Source organism: Canis lupus, chromosome 6 (genome assembly GCF_011100685.1).
Source record: "Canis lupus familiaris isolate Mischka breed German Shepherd chromosome 6, alternate assembly UU_Cfam_GSD_1.0, whole genome shotgun sequence".
NCBI classification, from domain to species: domain Eukaryota; kingdom Metazoa; phylum Chordata; class Mammalia; order Carnivora; family Canidae; genus Canis; species Canis lupus.
The window spans coordinates 6,122,501-6,142,675 of record NC_049227.1 but is presented as its reverse complement, the minus strand read 5'-3'; the positions used below and the strand labels follow the sequence as shown (position 1 = coordinate 6,142,675).

Here is a 20,175-nt window from a genome sequence, read left to right as displayed (position 1 = left end):
GCCAAAGACAGCCACCCAATCAACTGAGCCCAATTCGCAGATAGGGCTCCATCATTCTCCCTTTTACTACCCTGAGAGCCTGGTACTCAGATGGCTGTGGTCCGCCCACACATCAAACCCCTCCTGTGCCCAGGGAGTCCTACAGAGAACGGGCTAGGTTAGCCCTGCCCTCCAGGCACCTGCTGTCCATGAGCAGGTCAAAAGGAGTCCCTAGGCTCTTGAGGAAGGGTGTTCCCGGTGTTGAGGGACAGTAGTTGCCCTGAGGAAGGGGGGCGGGTGGCCTGGAACCCAGGGTGTAAGGGAGACAAACTTCGCTATCATGGGTGAATTTTGAATCTTGCCCATCATGCATACAAAGTGTACCTTCGGGCAGCCCTGGTGGCGCAACAGTTTGGCGCCGCCTGCAGCCCAGGGCATGATGCTGGAGACCCTGGATCCAGTCCCACGTCGGGCTCTCTGCATGGAGCCTGCTTCTCCCTCTGCTTGTGTCTCTGCCTCTCTCTCTCTCTCTCTCTCTCTCTCTCTCTGTGTGTCTCTATGAATAAATAAATAAAATCTTTAAAAGAAAAAAAGTGTACCTTCATAAACGTTTTATATACAAGAATACATACGCAAATATACATAGACTTATGTATCAGGAGAGTATGCGGGTCAGGAGTGTTAGGGGAGTACAGAAATTGGGCTTTCTATTAGAAACGACAAATACCCACCATTTGCTTCAACGTGGATGGAACTGGAGGGTATTATGCTGAGTGAAATAAGTCAATCGGAGAAGGACAAACACTATATGGTCTCATTCATTTGGGGAATATAAATAATAGTGAAAGGGAATAGAGGGGAAGGGAGAAGAAATGGGTAGGAAATATCAGAAAGGGAGACAGAACATGAAGATTCCTAACTCTGGGAAGCCAACTGGGGGTAGTGGAAGGGGAGGAGGGCGGGGGATGGGGGTGACTGGGTGGCGGGCACTGAAGGGTCACTTGACGAGATGAGCACTGGGTGTTGTTCTGTATGTTGGCAAATTGAACACCAATAAAAAATAAATTTATTATTTAAAAAAAAGAAATTGGGCTTTCTTGCAGAGGTGATATTGGAGGTTGGTTTTGAAAGAGAATGAAAATGTGCCCATCAAGAAAGTGGGAGTGGGGATGACAGAGGGACAGCTAGGAAGGAGGAATGGGATGGGCAAACACCCAGGCTTAGGAAAGCGGGATGTGTCTGGGGGATCCTGAGCTGTGTGAGGCTGTAACCGAGGCCCCCAGATAGCTGGAACCCCTCGGGAGGTCAGTCCTGCAGGAGGAGAAGCCTTCCAGGGAGAGTCTGAGGGTCAAAAACGGCTGAAGATAGAATGGGGTAAGGAGAGGGGATAAAGCGAGAAAGCCAAGACTTTATTATTTTTTTTTAAGATTTATTTATTTATGATAGACAGACAGAGAGAGAGAGAGAGACAGGCAGAGGGATAAGCAGGCTCCATGCCGGGAGCCCAACGCGGGACTCGATACCAGAACTCCAGGATCACGCTCTGGGCCAAAGGCAGGTGCTAAACCGCTGAGCCACCCAGGGATCCCGAAAGCCAAGGCTTTAAGGGGCAAAAGAGGCAATGGGAGTCCTGACTGTCACTCAGGGTTGTTCTTAATCCTTTTCAACTCTGTGCCACACCCTCAACAGATAAACAGTTGGGGCCTGATACAGCTCCCTGGCCCATTCATCAGGCACTGGCAGGTCCAAATCCACAGGATGGAATCTAGGCCAACTCACATGGTTCCCACTTAAGCTCCATCAAGATGGTCAGAGACGTAGAACAAGACAGGAATGCAGGCTGTCCACACTCTGGGATGAGTGTAACCAGAGCCTGCTCAGTCCAGGGGGCCATGAGGAGCTCCTCCTTCCAACCCAAGGATGCATCGTCCAGTTTGGGAGCCGCTAGCTACCAGTCACTGTTTATAAATCAGTGTCAATTAACAAAAATTCATGGGATCCCTGGGTGGCGCAGCGGTTTAGCGCCTGCCTTTGGCCCAGGGCGCGATCCTGGAGACCCGGGATCGAATCCCACGTCAGGCTCCCGGTGCATGGAGCCTGCTTCTCCCTCTGCCTGTGTCTCTGCCTCTCCCTCTGCCTGTGTCTCTGCCTCTCTCTCTCTCTGTGTGTGACTATCATAAATAAATAAAAATTAAAAAAAAATATTAAAAAAAAATTCAATGAAAATTAAAAATAAGTTCCACAGCTACATGAGCTACCTTTCAAGTGCTCAACAGCCCACCTAATACCCCCTCTCTAGTGTTTCTGATTTTGCATACCAAAATAATTTGAAACTTCTCTCCTCACAAACTCCTCAGATGGTCAAAGAAACAGAAATTACTTCAAATGTACAGCTGAGTTCACACATAAGAAAGAGAAATCCCCCAGATGCCACAAACAAGAGGGCACTGACCCTGCAGAGGACAGCTAATGCACTCACCCTGCTTCTGTCCTGTGCTGAGGTAGGTGTGAGCAGTGATGGCTTATGCTCAGGGCCCATATGGGGACAGGACATAGCCTTGGGCCACACCGAAGGCCAGAGGTTGGTCCTGAGGTCTCTGAAAAGTGAAAGGGGGACCTTGAGACAATGTGCCCATCCACAGGGAGGTGACAAGCAAGCTTTGTCTGTTTCAGCCTGAGAATCCAAAGCTCCCAATCCAGCATCACGTGGTTTGGGATGTCAATTGGCTGGGCTGTGGCAGTCCCGAAACTTCCAGGCCAAACACTGCCATAAAAACTGAGCCTGGTCTGATGATACTCCTGGGGCATAAGCAAAAGGGAAAAGCTTGGGAGCCATGCTCCATTTTATCCAGGCTGCTACGGAATGAGGAAAGGATCATTCAACACCAACCACCTTAAAGATGAGCTCACTGTAGGAAATGGAAAAATCCCTGGAGGGACAACTCACTAGGATTGAAACTCAGGACACAACTAACAGAAGATGAGAAGCCCAAGACTCCAGAATACAATAAGCTGAAGGACAACATCAAATGAGTCCTAGAAATGACTATAAAAAGTGCTAACCTTTGGAAGGAAGAAGAAACTGGGAGTGGGCATTGGAGTGGCTTCCATGGGTTCTGGAATGTTCTGAGTCCTGACCCTGGTACTGATTCTAAGGGTTTTTCACTTATGGAAATTTAGTGAGGTGTATACCTATGATTTGCACACTTCTCTGGGTATGCATTGTAATTCAATTAAAATGATTTAAGGGGTGCTTGAGTGGCTCAGTCACTCTTGATTTCAGCTCAGGTCAAGATCTCAGGGTCCTGGGATCAACCTCAGTGTTGGGCTCCCTGCTCAGCGGGAAGCCTGCTTCTCCCCATCCCTTTGCCTCTCCTCCTGCTCATGCTCTCCTGCACTCATTCTCTCTCTTAAATAAATAAATAAAATCTTAATAATAAGAAAAAAAAGACAGGGGTACCTGGGTGGCTCAGTTGATTAAGTGCCTGCCTTGGGCTCAGGTCCTGATCTTGGGGTCCTGAGATCAAGCCCTGCATCAGGCTCCCTGCTCAGCAGGGAGTCTGCTTCTCCCTCTGCCTCTCTCCTTGGCTTGTACTCTCCCCTGCTTGCTTGCTCACTCGCTCTTGCTCGTTCTCTCTCTCTCTCAAATGAGTAAAATCTTAAAAGAAAAAAAGACATAATGATTACTAAATTTTTGGACCTGACAAAAGACACAAATTTAAAGATTCAAGAAGCATAAACCCTACCCATACTTAGAAATGACAAGTCTTCATTTAGAAACCATCACAGTGGGATCCCTGGGTGGCGCAGCGGTTTGGCGCCTGCCTTTGGGCCAGGGCGCGATCCTGGAGACCCGGGATCGAATCCCACGTCGGGCTCCTGGTGCATGGAGCCTGCTTCTCCCTCTGCCTTTGTCTCTGCCTCTCTCTCTCTCTCTGTGACTATCATAAATAAATAAAAATTAAAAAAAAAAAAAAACAGTTTAAAAAAAAAAAAAAAAAAAAAAAAAAAAAAGAAACCATCACAGTGAAAGTGCAGAACAAAAGCAAAAAGAGGGGGAAAAAGGAGGGAGGGAGGGAGGGGGGCCCCTGGGAGGTTCAGTAGGTTAAGCATCTGCCTTTAGCTCAGGTCATGATCTTGGGGTCCTGAGATGGAGCTCTGTATCAGGCTCCCTCCTCAGCAGGGGAATTTGCTTCTCCCTCTTCCTCTGCCCCTGCTCATGTGCTCTATCTCTCTCTCTCTCATTCTCTCTCAAATAAATAAAAATCTTTAAAAAAAAAAAAAAAAAAAAAAAGGCTACCAGAGGGGGAAATGCTGATTATCTGACCATAATGATGAAGGAGCAGAAGGCAAGCTGAGGACAAAATCATAGCTGATACCCCACAACCACCCCCCTTCCCCAACTTCTGAGTGGGATACATGTGACCTTTCTCCAGGAAACTCCCAACTGTCTTTTTTCTTTTTTTTTTTCCAACTGTCTTAATGTTAATGCTTTGCTAGAGGGAAAAGCACTTAGCTTGACAACTGTGACAAAGGCAAGGAAGGTCGCCAGTATCCTGAGGATTGTCCTCAGCAGACGAAAGTGTTTTTGGGCACCTCCCTTTTTCCTTCCACCAACTCCCAAGTATATAATCAGCCCCTCCTCACAGCCCCAGGGCAGCAGCTCTTTCTGCCCATGGGTCCTGTCCCCAGGCCTTAATAAAATCACCTTTTTGCACCAAAGATTTCTCAAGGATCCCTTCTTGGCTGTTGGCTGGGGACTTCACCCACATTCGAAAACTACATCAATAAGATTAACAGCAGAGAGGCACCAGGCTGGCTTAATCCAAGGAGCAGGCGAACTCTGGATCTCCAAGTCATGAGTTTGAGCCCCATGTTGGGCACAGAGCTAACTTAAAAAATAAAAATAACTCTAGGGTCCTTGTTTTATTTGGGATTACTTTTAGTCTTTGTTGCACCAAAACTGCATGCTGGAAATTGAATGACAATTTCTAAAATGTTTGAAATAGGATTCTTATTAGAAAGATTGGGGGAGGGCAGCCCAGGTGGCTTAGCGGTTTAGCGCTTCAGCCCAGGGCCTGATCCTGGAGACCCGGGATCCAGTGCTACGTCAGGCCCCCTGCATGGAGCCTGCTTCTCCCTCTGCCTGTGTCTCTGCCTCTCTCTCTCTCTCCCTGTGTCTCTAGTGAATAAATAAATAAAATCTTTAAAACAAAATTAAAATTACTTTAAAAAAAAGAAAGGTTAGGGGAAGGAATAAAAGGTATCGACCAATTTAATACAATGACATAAATAATCCAAATACATCTGTAGTCACAATGAATGAAAATGGACTAACTTGCCATTAAAAGGTTATCAAATAATATGATAGTAATAATATTTAACTGTCTGCTATTTACAAGATGCTCACCTAAAAATATAAAGATTCACAGAGGCTAAGTGTAAGGAAATGAGGGAAAAATATGCAAGGCAGAAGAAAGCTGGTGTGCAGAAATACAATAGGGAGTAGGTACTTACTCATATAAGTAGTATGAACATATTCAGGCAGGCTTTAAGACAAAAACAACAAAACAAAACACTAGTAGGAATAAAGAGGCTCTACATAATGTTAAAAGGATCAGTTGACCAAGAAGATAAAAGGATTTAAACCGTTATGCCCCTAACAACCGTCTCAAAATACACAATGCAAAAATTTACAGACTCATGAATATAAATCGACAAATCCACAATCACAGTGAAAGACATTAAAATACCTCCCCCACCAGCTAAGAGCTCCATTAAACAGATGAAAAGTATAAGATTTATAGGACCTTCACAGGGGTGACAGGCTGGCTCAGTCCTTAGAGCATGTGATTCTTGATTTCAGGGTTGTGAGTTTGAGCCCCATGTTGAGTGTAGAGATTACTTCAAAAAATAAAAAATCCTGGGGCAACTGGGTGGTTCAAGTGGGTTAAGTGTCTGGTTTCAGTTCAGGTCATGAGTCTGGTGTCCTGGGATCTGGGATCCAGCCTGGCATAGGGCTCTGCACTCAGCAGGGAGTCTGCTGCTCCCTCTCCCTGCTCATGCTCTCTCTTGAGCACTCCCCCCTCTCAAATAAATCTTTTAAAAATAAAAAAACAGGGTGCCTGAGTGGCTCAGTCAGTTGAACATCTACCTTTGGCTCAGGTCATGATCCTGGGGTCCTGGGATGGAGTTCCACAGAGCAGGGACCCTGCCTCTCCCTCTGCCTCCCTCTCTGTCTCTCATGAACAAGTAAATAAAATCTTTTAAAAAATAAAAACACAAAAATAAAATAAAATTAAATTAAATTAAATAAAATTAAATTAAATTAAAATAAACTACCCTCATAAAGTTCCATATGTGATAATTAGAGAATACACATGGATGGGGTTCCCTGGGTGGCTCAGCAGTTTAGCACCTGCCTTTGGCCCAGGGTGTGATCCTGGAGTCCCAGGATCTAGTTCCGAGTTGGGCTCCCTGCATGGAGCCTGCTTCTCCCTCTGCTTGTGTCTCTGTCTCTCTCTCTCTCTCTGTGTCTCTCATGAGTAAATAGATAAAATGTTAAAAAAAAAAAATCTTATATTTAAAAGAAAAAGAATACACATGGACCATTTTCAAAAACTGACCACATGTTAAGTCAGAAACAAGTCTTAATAAATACCAAAAAATTACTATCACATATATCATGTTCTCTGGCTACAATAGGGAGAATCAGTGAGATAGAACATAAGCAAATCCCTATGCATTCAAAACTTGAAAATTCACTTCTGAGTATTCACTAGTCGAAGAAGAAATGAAAGCACCATATAACAAAACTGGGAGGATATGGCTATAGGAATACTTAGGGCAAAATTTATAACCTTAAATACATATCTGAGAAATAAAGAACCCCCAAAGGCAGTGAGCTAGGCAGTCAACTCAGGAAGCTGGGGTGGGGGGTGGGGGTGGGGCGGCAGGTAGTAGGGGCCAAACAAAACCGAAAATTCCAAAAGAGAGAATAAAGAAACAATAAAATTGAGAACAAAGAAATAAAAGAGGGGCCTTAAACCCCCCAAAAATTTTTAAAGCCTAATAAATCCTCTGGCAAAACATAAAGAGAGAGAGAGAGAACAGCAATAACTATTGGAAGGAAAAAGAACCATATTTTAGATACAGGTGCGGTTTTACTATGAACGACTCAGGACAGTAAATTTTAAATCTTACATGGAATAGGTATTGAGTCTTAAAAATGTAACTTACCAAAATATATTCAAGAAACTAAAAAGTCAAGGGCACCTGGATGGCTCAGTCAGTTGAGTGTCAACTCTTGGTTTCAGCTCAGGTCATGATCTCAGGGATGTGCGATCGAGCCCCACATCAGGCTCCAAGCTCAACAGGGAATCTGCTTGAGATTCTTTCTCCCTCTACCCCTGCTTGTACATGCATGCACACGTTCTCTGTCTCTCTCTAAAATAAATAAATAAATCTTTAAGAGAAAAATAAATTAAAAACCCACATAAATCAACAACCATTTATAAAATGGATATTTTAACATCCAACCACCAACTGGTCCTAGTGAGGGAATGAATAAATAGTCATTTATTCATACAATGGAACACCATATAGCTGTTAAAAAGAATGAACTAGTTCCACAAACATCAAGATCCAATCTGAGAAATATACTTTGGAATGCAAATGTACAGAAGGAATATAAAAGGTGCAGTCTGATACCACTCTATAAAATGGTAAAATACAAACTCAGTGGCAGTACCCAGTCCCTAGAGAGGAAAAGCCTGTAGGGAAGTCAGTAGGGAGTGGTGGGGCCCAGCATGGCCCAATACCCAACTCCAGTGCCCGGTGCCACAAACAAATGAAAGCCGGCAGTCACCAGATCATCCCAGTTTTTGAAGACAAACAAGAAATCAAGGCATTTCAGTGAATTATGTTCCAGTTCTTTGAAAGACATCAGTCAGGGGTGGAGAGTCTTCTATAAGAGGTATATTTGCTCCATGGTTCCCCAGGTTGTGCCTTTCCCCCAAGCCACAAGAAGTCAGGTCTAGGTTTGAGAAGGAGCTCTGGGGAGGACAGGCTGGATCACCTACCCTGGAAGCAACCTCGATTCTGCCCAGTGACTTCAAGCATCAGGGGTCAGACCCACAGCTTCCTTGGCCAGGGTCCTCTGAGCCAAGGGGCCCTCAGCTATGGCTCTGGGCATCCCTTCTTTCTTCTCCGCACTACATTTCCCTCTTGTGATCCAGAGGCCTGGGGTGCCAGACCAGACCTCAGTTGGCCAGAGGCCAAAAGGCCAAAACTAGCCTGGTTCTGAAGGAAACAACTGTCCAGTGGGGAACACAGGTCATGTAAATGACCAGCTGCTAAAACACTGCCTGACTGCAAGATCAGAGGGGCACGCCTGGGAAAAACAGGGAAATTTTCATATATGTAAGAGTAATAGTAATAAGTTACATGTGAAACATGTATTGCCATTTCTGGCATCATGCAAAAGCATTATATGACTGAGCTCATTTAATTCTGTTAACAACCTCATGAAGTAGAACATTATAATACAGACAATACCGGCATTTTGCATTATTTTTAAACTATTTTTATTATTTTTTCTTTAAATTCAATTAATTAACAGATAGTATATTAGTAGTTTCAGAGGCAGAGTTCAGTGATACATCATTTGCATATAACACCCAGTGCTCATTACATCATGCGCCCTCTTTAATATCTATCCATCACCTCATTACCCCATCCCCCACCACTCTCGCCTCCAGCAAAGGCATTTTGCATTTATTTCACAAATTTTTTGTTTGTTTGTTTGTTTTTTGTTTTTTGTAAAAACTTAGCAGGGCCTGGGTGGCTCAGTTAGTTAAGCGTCTGCCTTTGGCTCAGGTTGTGATCCCTGGGTCCTGGGATCAAGTCCCATGTTGGGCTCCCTGCTCAGCAGGGACTCTGCTTCTCCCTCTCCTTCTGCTCATCCTCCTGCTTCTGCTCTTTCTGTCAAATAAACAAAACCTTAAAAAAAAAAAGATTTATTTGACAGAGAGTGTGTGTGCACACGGCAGAGAGGAGGCAGAGGGAGAGGTTGAGTCTTTAAGTAGACTCTACATTGAGCACAGAGCCCGATGTGGGGCTGGATCTCACGACCCTGAGATCATGATCTGAACCAAACCAAAAGTTGGACCCTTAACTAACTAGGCCACCCATGCACCCCACAAAATTTATTTCTAAAAAGTGTTTAGGATGCACAAGCTAAGGTCAGTGAAGTTAAATATTTATTGTATTGCAAATACAAATATTTTAACAAAATATTAAGTTAAAGCTTATTTATAAAAAACATACTACTGTTTAGCCGATTAAAGAGATAAAAATGAAGCATTATTCAGAATGCCTGGGTAGCTCCCTCAGTTAAGAGCCTGACTCTTGATTTTGGCTCAGGTTATGATCTCAGGTTCATGAGATTGAGCCCTGTGAACACATGCTCTGTGCTGAGGGGGAGGCTGCTTAGGATTCTCTCTTGCCCTCTCCCTCTGCCCCTACCCCCAAAAGGCATTATTCAAAAGTTATAAACCAGGGGTGCCTAGGTGGCTCAGTGGTTGAGCATCTGCCTTTTGCTCAAGTCATGATCCTGGGGTCCTGCTTCCGGCTCACCACAGGGAGCCTGCTTCTCCCTCTGCCTGTGTCTCTGCCTCTCTCTGTGTGTCTCTCGTGAATGAATAAAATCTAAAAAAAAAAAACAAAAAACAAAATCCAGCAACAGGAGGCACCTGACTGGCTCAGCTGGTAAAAGCATGAGACTCCTGATCTCAGGGTCATGAGTTTAAGCCCCACACTGGGCGTAGAGCCTACTTATTATTATTTTTTTTTTCCGTAGAGCCTACTTAAAAACAAACAAACAATAACAAAAAAAAAAAAAAATACCCCAGCAACAAAAGAGCACTGTCTTAATCTGATAGAGGGAATTTATGAAAAATCCACAGCTAATGATCATACTCAATGATGAGACTGGATGTTTTCTTCCTAAGATCACGAACAAAAGGAGGATGTCTAGACTCACCACTTCTTGTTTTTTTTTTGTTTTTTTAAAAAGATGTTATTTATTTATTTGTGAGAGAGGGAGAGGGAGAAGCAGACTCCTTGCTGATCACAGAGCCCAATACGGGACTTGATCCCAGGACCCTGTGATCACAATCAGAGCCAAAGGCAGACACAATCGACTGAGCCACCCAGGCACCTCTACCCTCACCACTTCTGTTCAATATTATAATCTTTATCCAGAGCAATGAGGCAAGAAATGAAATAAAATGAACCTAGATTGGAAAGGAAGAAGTAAAACTATCTCTATTTGCAGATAACATGATCTTGTACTGAGAAAACCCTAAGGAATCTACTTCAAAGCCATTAAAAGGAACAAGTGGGATTCAACAAGGTTGCGGTATACAAGATCAACACGTGAAAATCAATGGTATTTCTATACAATAACATCGAGCAAACTGAAAAAGAAATTCCACTTTACAACAGCACCAAAAAAAACTTAGAAATAAATTTAACAAAAGTAGTACAAAACTTTTATGGTTGACCCTTGAAGAACACACAATTGAAATGTGCGGGTTCATGTACAAGTGGGTTTTCTTTTCTTTTCTTTTCTTTTCTTTTTCTTTTTTTTTTTTTTTTGATACAGTACTATAAATATATTTTCCTTATGATTTTCCTATAATGCTCTCTGGCCTACTTTATCATAAGAATACAATCTATAATATACATACAAAATATATGTTAACCAACTACTTTTGTTATCAGTAAGGCTTCCAGCCAACAGAAGACCACTGGTAGTTAAGTTTCGGGAAAGCCAAAGTTATACACAGATTTTTAAATGTGCAGAGGGTCAGTACCCCTAGCCTCCAAGCTTTTTGTGCATCAACTGTACTCTGAAAACTGCAAAACACCGGTGAAAGAAATTAATGGCAACCTAAATAAAGGGAGTGACATACTATGTTCACAGATCTGAAGACTTAATATTGTTAAGCTGGCAATAGTTCCCATTTTAATCAGCAGCCTTAACGCAATGCCTGCTGAAATCCTAGCTGACCTCTCTCAAGATGACAAATTGATCCTAAAATTCATATGAAAAAGAGACCCCAAATAACCAAAACAATCTTGATAAAAAGAAAAAGCACAAAATTGGAAGACTCACACTCGCACATCTTGGTTTGAAAACTCACTGCAAAGCAACAGTGATGAAGACACTGAGGTGCTGGTATAAGGCTAGACCACGTATAGACCAAGAGAAGAGAATTGAGAGTCCAAAAATAAACTCACATATTTATAGCCAGATTTTTTTATTTTATTTTTCTTTTTTAAAGATTTTGTTTATTTATTCATGAGAGACACAGAAAGAGAGAGGCAGAGACACAGGCAGAGGGAGAAGCAGGCTCCATGCAGGGAGCCCGATGTGGGGCTCGATCCTGAGACCCCAGGATCATGCCCTGAGCCAAAGGCAGAGGCGTCCCATATTTCTTTTTAAGATGTATTTATTTGAGAGAGAGAGAGAGAGAGAGAGAGAGAGAGAGAGCATGAGCAGGAGGGGCAGGAGGAGAGGCAGAGGGAGACAGAATCCTTAACCAGACTCCACACTGAGCACAGAGCCTGACAAAATGATTTTTGACCAGGTGCCTGGGTGGTTCAGTTGGTTGGGAGTCTCTTTTTTTTTTTTTTAATTTTTTTTCAAGATTTTATTTATTTATTCGTGAGAGACACAGAAAGAGAGAGAGAGGCAGGCTCCAGGAAGCCTTGTGCAGGACTCGATCCCGGGACTCCAGGATCACGCGGGGGCCAAAGGCAGGCACTAAACCGCTGAGCCACCCAGGGATCCCCAGGAGTCTGACTCTTGATTCAACTCAGGTCTTGGTCTCAAAGTCATGAGTTCAAGCCCCATGTTCGGTTCCATTCTGAATGTGGAGCCTACTTAAAAACAAACAAACAAACAAACAAAAAAAAAACAGATTTTTCACCAGGGTGCCAACACAACTCAATCAGAAAAGAATAGTCTAGTCTTCAACAAATGGTGCTGGGACAACTGGATATCCACATACAAATGAATGAAGTTGAAGCCCTATGTTACATCATATATAAAAATTTACTTGGGGCATCTGGCTGTCTCAGCCATTGGAGCATGCAACTCTGGATCTCAAGGTTGTTAAGTGCGAGTCCTACATTGAATATAGAGGCTACTTTTTTATTTTATTTTATTTTATTTTATTTTATAGCTCAAGAGAGGCTAATAGAGGCTACTTTAAAATAAAATTTTATTTTTTTTAAGATTATATTTATTTATTCATGATAGATGTAGACAGAGAGAGAGAGGCAGAGACACAGGCAGAGGGAGAAGCAGGCTCCATGCTGGGAGCCCGACGTGGGACTCGATCCCGGGACTCCAGGATCGCGCCCTGGGCCAAAGGCAGGCGCTAAACCGCTGAGCCACCCAGGGATCCCCTAAAATAAAATTTAAAAAAACTAACTCAATGGGCACCTAAGTGGCTCAGTTGGTTGGGCATCTGCCTTCGACTCGGGCCATGATCCCAGGATCTTAGAATCAAGCCCCAAGTCGGGGTTCCCTGCTCAGTGGGGAGCCTGCTTCTCCCACTCCCTGCTTGTGCATGCACATGCTCTCTCTCTCTCCAATCCCCCACCCATCAAATAAATAAAATCTTTTAAAACAATTAACTCAAAATGGATCAAAGTCCAAATATAAGAACAGAAACTATAAAACTCCAGAAGAAAACATAAGCATGAATCTTTGTGACTGGATTAGCCAATGGTTTCTTAGGCACGACATTTAAAGCATAAGCAACTAAATAAAACATATGTAAGTTGGACAGGATTAAAACTTTATGTTTCAGGGATGCCTGGGTAGCTCAGTGGTTGAGCATCTGCCTTCAGTTCAGGGTGTGATCCCGGGATTCCGAATCGAGTCCCACATTGTGCTGTCGGGGGCCTGCTTCTCCCTCTGCCTGTGTCTCTGCCTCTCTCTCTCTCTCTCTGAGTCTCTCATGAATAAATAAATAAATCTTTTTTTTTTTTTTATGATAGTCACAGAGAGAGAGAGAGAGAGAGAGGCAGAGACACAGGCAGAGGGAGAAGCAGGCTCCATGCACCGGGAGCCCGACGTGGGATTTGATCCCGGGTCTCCAGGATCGCGCCCTGGGCCAAAGGCAGGCGCCAAACCGCTGCGCCACCCAGGGATCCCAATAAATAAATCTTAAAAAAAAAAATTTTATGTTTCAATGGCACCATTAAAAAAGGTGAAAAAAAAAACCAACAACACAGAATGGGAGAAAAATCCTGCAAATCATATGTCTGATAAGGGTCTTATATCTAGACTATATAAAATACTCTTACAATTCTTTTTTTAAATTTTTTTAAGATTTTATTTATTCATGAGAAACAGAGAGAGAGAGAGAGGTAGAGACACAGGTAGAGGGAGAAGCAGGCTCTATGCAGGGAGCCCGACGTGGGACTCGATACCCGGTCTCCAGGATCACGCCCTGGACTGAAGGGTCGCTAAACCGCTAAGCCACCCTGGCTGCCCTACTCTTACAATTCAATAATGAAATAAATAACTCAACTTAAAAATGGGCAAAGGACCTGAATACACATTTCTCCAAATAAGATCTATAAACAGCCAATAACCACACGCAAAGATGAGTTCACAGCCATCAGAGAAATGTGCATCAATAGGATGCCTGGGTGGCTCAGCGGTTGGGTGCCTGCCTTTGGCTCAGGTAGTGATCCCGGGATCTGGGATCTTGTCTTGCATCAGGTTCCCTGCAGGGAGCCTACTTCTCCCTCTGCCTCTGCCTCTCTCTCAGTCTGTGTCTCTCATGAATAAATAGAAAGAAAGAAAGAAAGAGAGAGAGAGAGAGAGAGAGAGGGAGGGAGGGAGGGAGGGAGAAAGAAAGAAAGAAAGAAAGAAAGAAAGAAAGAAAGAAAGAAAGAAAGAAAGAAAGAAAGAAAGAAAGAGGGAGGGAGGGAGGAAGGAAGGAGAAAGAAAGAAAAGAGGAAAGGAAGAAAAGAGGAAAGGAAGGGAGGAAGGTGCATTAAAACCACGAGATACCACTTTGTATCTATAAGATAGTTATAATAAAAAAGACAGTTAGTAACCAGCGTTGGCAAGGATGAGGACACATAGAAACCCTTACACAGTGCTGGTGGGGATATAAAATGGTGCAGCCACTTAGGAAAACAGTCTGGAAGTTCCTCAAAAAGTTAAACATAGAAGTACCAAATGACCCAGCATTTCCACCTCTAGGTGACACCTGTGAGAAGAGAAAAGGTATCCACACAAAAAAAACATAAATCTTCACAGCAGCATTGCTTGTAAATGATTTGGCCTAAAATGGAAACAACGCAAATGTGCATCACCAAAGGGATAAATAAAATGTGATCTATTCATACAATGAAATCTTATTTGGCAATAGAAAGAATGAGACACTGATACATACTCCAGGTTGGAGGAACCCTGAGAACATGATGCTGAGTGAAAGGAGTCAGTCCACAAGGGCCACATATTGAAGGACTCCATTTATATGGAATGTCCAGAAGAGACAAATATATAAGGATAGAAGGTAGATTTCTTGGTCCCTAGCTCTGGGAAGGAGGTGGGGGTTTGTGAGTTAAGACTGAGGGGAGTATTGCCCATTCTTTCAGGTAATGAAAATGTTCTGGGGTGCCTGGGTGGCTCAGTCAGGTAAGTGTCCAACTCTTGATCTCAGCTCAAGTCTGGATCTCAGGGTCATAAGTTTAAGCCCTGCATGGGGTTCCACACCTACATTTAAAAAAAGGAGAGTAGGGGCACTGGGTGGCTCAGTGGTTAGGCATCTGCCTTTGGCTTAGGTCATGATCCCAGGACCCTGGGACTGAGTCCTGCATTGGGCTCCTCCACGGGGAGCCTGCTTCACCCTCTGCCTGTGTCTCTGCCTTGCTCTCTGTGCCTCTCATGAATAAATAAATACAATCTTAAAAAAAAAAAAGGGGGGGAAAGGGAGGGAGGGAGTTGTTGACAGTTGCACAACTCTGATTATGCTACAAACCACTAAATCATATACTTTAATGGGTGAATTGTATGGTATACGAATTGTATCAAAATAAAACTGTCAAAAATAAACCTAATAGAGCACATGAGTGGCTCCATAATCGAATCACAGAGTCTTTGGGTCCACAGAGCTCCAGTGGTTGCAGAAGCTCTTTGCAATGCTGCCCACGTTGAGGGTCCAGAGGAAACAGGACGATGGAGAAAGGCTTTTAATCTAATTTTCATCAGATTCCCATCTCTGTTGAAGTAACCAGTATTTATTGAGTGTCTTCTATGAGGCAGACCCTGCTGCAGGTGCTAAGACTTTATCAGCAAGCAGAAAACAAAGTCCCTGCTCTCAGGACACAAATGTTAAATAAGAAAATAAGAGATAATATCTCAGGTAAGATAAGAGCTAACAGGAACTGGGGGCTGCTGCTATTTCAAGCAGAGCAGGTTAGGGAGGGCTTCAGGGCTTCTCTGAGCAAAAGCCTAAAGGAAGCGAAGGTGGGTGCCATGTGGGTTATCAGGGGGACCGCAGGTGCAAAGGCTCGAAGGTTGGGGCATTAGGCGTACAGAGCACAGAAACCAGCGTGGCTGGGCTGAGAGCTATGAGAGAGACAGGGAGGGGTTGGGTGGGGAGCAGACCAGAGGAGGGGCTCTGGCTCCTACTCAGGAGGACAGGAGGGTGGGAGAAATGAGGGCAGGCCCTGATTTCAGTTTTGCAACCACTCTGTGGCAAACAGATCAGACCAAGGAGACAGACTCAGAGCATCCTCCTTATCCAAACATTCCCATCTCTTCTCTGATAAATTTGGGAATCTTTTTAAACAGTTTTCTCAGTTATTTTGCTAAGTCCGCAGGCCTTTAATGCTAGTGAGCTATAGATCTGGTTACAAAGACAGGCGTATTCAGTACTTTGTTCTTTATGGTCATCACATGTAGATGGAGAATTTCATGAGTCAATTTCCATTTTTCTCATACTCAGATTCACTTGTTTGGAAAGTCTCTGACCTGGAGCTTGTAATGGAAGCTTTGCGGTAGCTCAACACAGATGCATACTGAGATTCACACAAGAGCGGTCCTGTACAGATTCAGAGTATCAGTAGGCCTCTTCACAGAAATTGACTATTTAAATCACTGATATTAATCTCGACATAAAAATGATTCATACTTGGGTTATTTTAGATAAGTTAACAATATCACACCAACAAAACGTATCAGAACTTACAAATAGCTAAATACTAAAAATTAAGATCACAATGACTATTTTTCCTGCTTTATAGACGAAGAACTGATGCTGACACAATTTGCTTGAGGTCAGACTGCTAGTAGTTAGTGGCTTGGCCAGAATTAAACACGAGCAGCTTAAATGCAACCCACAGACCTTGCCACTACATGAAAGGTTCCCAGAGAAAGTGGCATCTGAGTTGGGCCTTCAGGGAGGCTCCTATCCCACAACTCCTGGGAACTGGTAAACACCGGGATATGCACTCTGCAGGAGTCTGGGAGCAAATTAGGATCAAAGCTCATGAGGACAACCTCAGAAGAGGCTGGGCATCTAACTGTGCCAGGGAGGCATTTGCCGTGTGGACGTTACTTTCTAGGGCTGGCTTCCATCCTCTGGATCCTGGGTGAGAGGCAGGCTGTGTGCCGGAGAACCCAAAAAAAGGGAAAGGTTTTCGGCTAGTAGGAGTACGACCCAAGACTGACCCTAGGTGCTAGCTGGATAGAGAAAGGGGGATTAACTCTGGAGTAAGGGGATGACTCATGGATGGTCCCAATACTTGGAGGGCCCCAGCCATTGGCCTTTCTAAAAGTCTTCCCTCTTTTTATTTTACTAATGATAAATTATCCCCTCTCCCTCTCCCTCACATACAGCTCTGTGGGAGATGACCGAGAACTCTCAATATGGGTTCCTGTCCCACAGGATCTCACTCTCGGTGACTTTGTGATTAAAAACCAAACCGTAGTTAAGAAAACAAAAAAAAGAACCGTAGTTAAGCCATTCAAGAATAAATATTGGGGCGGGGGTGGGGTGGGGTGGGGAGCACCTGGGTGGCTCAGTGGATGACCTTTGGCTCAGGTCATGATCCTGGGGTCAAGTCCCACATCACACTCCCTGCAGGGAGCCTGCTTCTCCCTCTGCCTCTGCCTCTCTCTCTGTCTCTCATGAATAAGTAAAATCTTTAAAAAATAAAAGAATAATATTAAGGTTTCAATAAAACTGGAAGAAAATAAAATAAAAATAACGTTTCCATGTAGTCAAGTGCATCTGGGTACGTTTTAAGAGTAATGGACATGTTATGGGGGGGCAGAGAGGTGGAGGGAGGGTCCTAGTTCAAGCTTTGCAAGGAGAGAAGAAACCAAATAGCCATACTGATGCCAGGTACATAGATGTGTGCTCAGTATAATCATTGTGCAACACGAATTTCCCCAACGTTTCTTCATCTAATCTTTACAATGCTTAGAAGGTAGGGGATATCCTCTCCTTTCATAGATGATAAAATTGAGACACTGAAGAGCTTAAGTAACTTGATTATAAGTCACACTGCTAGTAGGAGGCGGAGCCAAGTAACTCAAGGTCTAACAGATAGTAGTGTTTTGTTTTTTTTTTTAAGATTTTATTTACTTATTAATGAGAGACACAGAGACACAGGCAGAGGGAGAAGCAGGCTCCCTGAGAGGAGGCCGATGCCGGATCCGGAGATCACAACCTGAGCCCAAGGCACACGACCAAACCAGTGAGCCACCTAGGCATCCCAGTAAAGTGGTTCTATCACTTGGAAATAAAAAAGGGATGAAAGCATAAAATGACTCCATAGCTGCTCTGTCAATCCCAGCACTGGGCTAGAGTAGCAAAAACTGCCTATATCTAAAAAGTACCGGGCATGCACTGCAAAAATTGAGGTTCTTTTACATTGTGCCTGGACACAATCTCCACTGCAGAGCTGAGCGAGCACCAGCGTCATTAATTCTCATTGCATAGCCACGCTTTGCTACAGCTCGCTGAAATTCGAGTCAGGGTTGAATGGCTTCCCAGCGCAATGACCTCTGCAAAAGCAGGATGCGCCAACTCTTGCTAGTTCGGACACCTACCCGGTCCTCTCAACACGGCCGCCCACCCCCGACACCCACGAGCCAGACGGCGGGGTCGCTCGCACGCCCGGGTCCTCACCCCGTCTGGGCCCTTCGTCCCTGCGCATTCTCAGCGAGTGCCCAGCTGGGGGGGGGGGGGGGGTTGCTTCCTGGAGGAGTTGGCCCTTGCTTAGGCGTAGGCGGGCGACCCTCCGCCCGGGAAGAGGGTGTCGGGGCGGGGCCAAGCGGAGCAGAGCTCCGGGGGCGCTGCCAGGGCTGGAGCGCAGAACGCTGAGCGACCCCGGGGGCGCGGCGCAGCCCCGGGAAGGACAGTCAGGGCGCGCCGACGGAGGGCGCGGGCCGCGCGCACGGGCGGGGCGGGGCGGGGGCGGCGGCGGCGGCGGCGGGCAGCCGCGGGGGAAGCCGGGGGGCCAGCACACAATGGGCGGGCACGCAGGGCTGGGCGCCCGGCCCCCGCCCCGCCGCACCACGTGGGCCGCAGAGCGCGCCGGGCCAGCAGCGGCCCGTCGGCCCAGGCCGGGCGCGGCGCGGCGTACGTGCGCGCGCGCGCGCGTGCGTGCGTGCGATTTGCGATCAGGCGGCGCGGCGGACAGCCCCGGCGGCGGGGCGGGGGGAGTTATATTGCGGGGTCCTTCCTCGCTCACCCTGGTTCCTCTCGGAGCGGAGACGGCAAATGGCGGACTTCGATACCTACGACGATCGGGCCTACAGCAGCTTCGGCGGCGGCAGAGGGTGAGGCGGCGGGGCGCGGGCCCCGGCCGGGCGCGGGGGGCGGGCGGGGGCGGGGGCGGGGGCGGCGGCCTTCCCGCGCTCACCTGGGGCGGCGGGCGGCAGGGGGCCCGGCCGGGCCCGCGGAGGCCTGGGAGAGGCGCCCGGAGGGCCGGGGCCTGGAAATGGCGCGCTCGGGGAGGGGGCGGCGGCGGTTAGTGTCCCCCGCGTCCTGCTCGCGGCGCAGGCCCGTCCCTGGGTCTCCCGCCGCCGCCGCCTTTCGCCGCCGCGTCGTTTCGGCGCCGCCTCGGCCGCAAGGCCAGGCCGCGGTGGCGCTGAGCGCCCGGGAAGACGCGCTCCCGCTCCCGCTCCCGCTCCCGCTCCCGCTCCCGCTCCCAGCCCCCAGTACGGCAGGGCCCGTGCGAGCATCTGCTGCCGGGCGGAGTGGGGGCCCGGCCCGGTTCCGGCCGCCGGTGGTCCGTCTGCCCTGCGGGCTCCCGCGCTAAGGTCGGGAGGGCGACCGGGGCGTGAGTCCCTGCCCTTCTGTGTGAGGCAGGGATTTGGCGGCTCCAGCCCGGCAATGGTCCGATCCACGCCGGGAGAGGGGGACACCAAGCAAAAGAAAATACATAATAGCTTTTTTTTTTTCTTTTCTTTTTTTTTTTTTTAATTCCAGTGCGTCTTGGGAGCACCGTGCCTTATTGACAGGTGCTACGTACTATTTTTCCGTCGTTTCCCCTTCCGACCCGGAGAAGGAACCGCGCGCGACTTCGGTTATATACAGACTGTCTATAATCGAGACACCTCATTTAAAAGAGCAATTCTTGACTAATGAATAAGAAGCTTACGGTGTTCAATAGCGGGCATCCGCACTGGGTGTGTGTGTGTGTTTAATACAAGTTCCCTCACACGGAATTTAGGAGACGGGCTATAAACGTCTTGCTGTTTGTCAAGGACACACTTGGCCATTGTGTACTCTAACAGAAAGGATTACTTTGCCAGGACAACACTACAATAGTACCTACTGAGGTGTCCAGTCTCCTGGGTTGCTATCCCAAAAGTGTCTTTGGTGAAGAATGACCTTTTAATACCTAGGTTTGGGACCGGCTCAAACAAAGGCTTGTTTGGGTGCGGGAATGCACCTAATATTAATGGCACTAGAACGTGGAAGATGGGGAAGGTGGAGCCACCTGTTATTTCAAAGAATATTTTATTTGCTAATAAAAAAAAGGAATAGATGTTGGATGACACGTAAAAGTATTGCCTTTGGGGTAGGTTTCTAGACACCAAATTTGCACTTAAGTCATGTTGACATTTAATAACCAGGATTCTTT

General features: G+C 46.0%; 1 protein-coding gene and 1 long non-coding RNA gene across 3 annotated transcripts in view; one reads left to right on the top strand and one right to left on the bottom strand.

Annotated features, from left to right (window-relative positions):
• On the bottom strand, positions 1 to 3,501 carry LOC111096485. Its single transcript, XR_005360321.1, has 3 exons — positions 3,440 to 3,501; positions 2,459 to 2,576; positions 1 to 535 (listed from the first exon to the last, which is right to left on the bottom strand). It is a non-coding gene; the product is annotated as an uncharacterized LOC111096485 (long non-coding RNA).
• Positions 3,502 to 18,708: 15,207 nt separating this feature from the next.
• The window catches only part of EIF4H (eukaryotic translation initiation factor 4H), a 27,155-nt gene continuing 25,688 nt past the window's right edge, over positions 18,709 to 20,175 (top strand). For both annotated transcript variants that reach the window (XM_038539083.1, XM_038539082.1), the window contains exon 1: positions 18,709 to 18,865. In XM_038539083.1, coding sequence (XP_038395011.1) covers positions 18,807 to 18,865 — 59 coding nt within the window. In that variant the 5' untranslated portion in view covers positions 18,709 to 18,806. The remainder of the gene's footprint in view (positions 18,866 to 20,175) is intronic.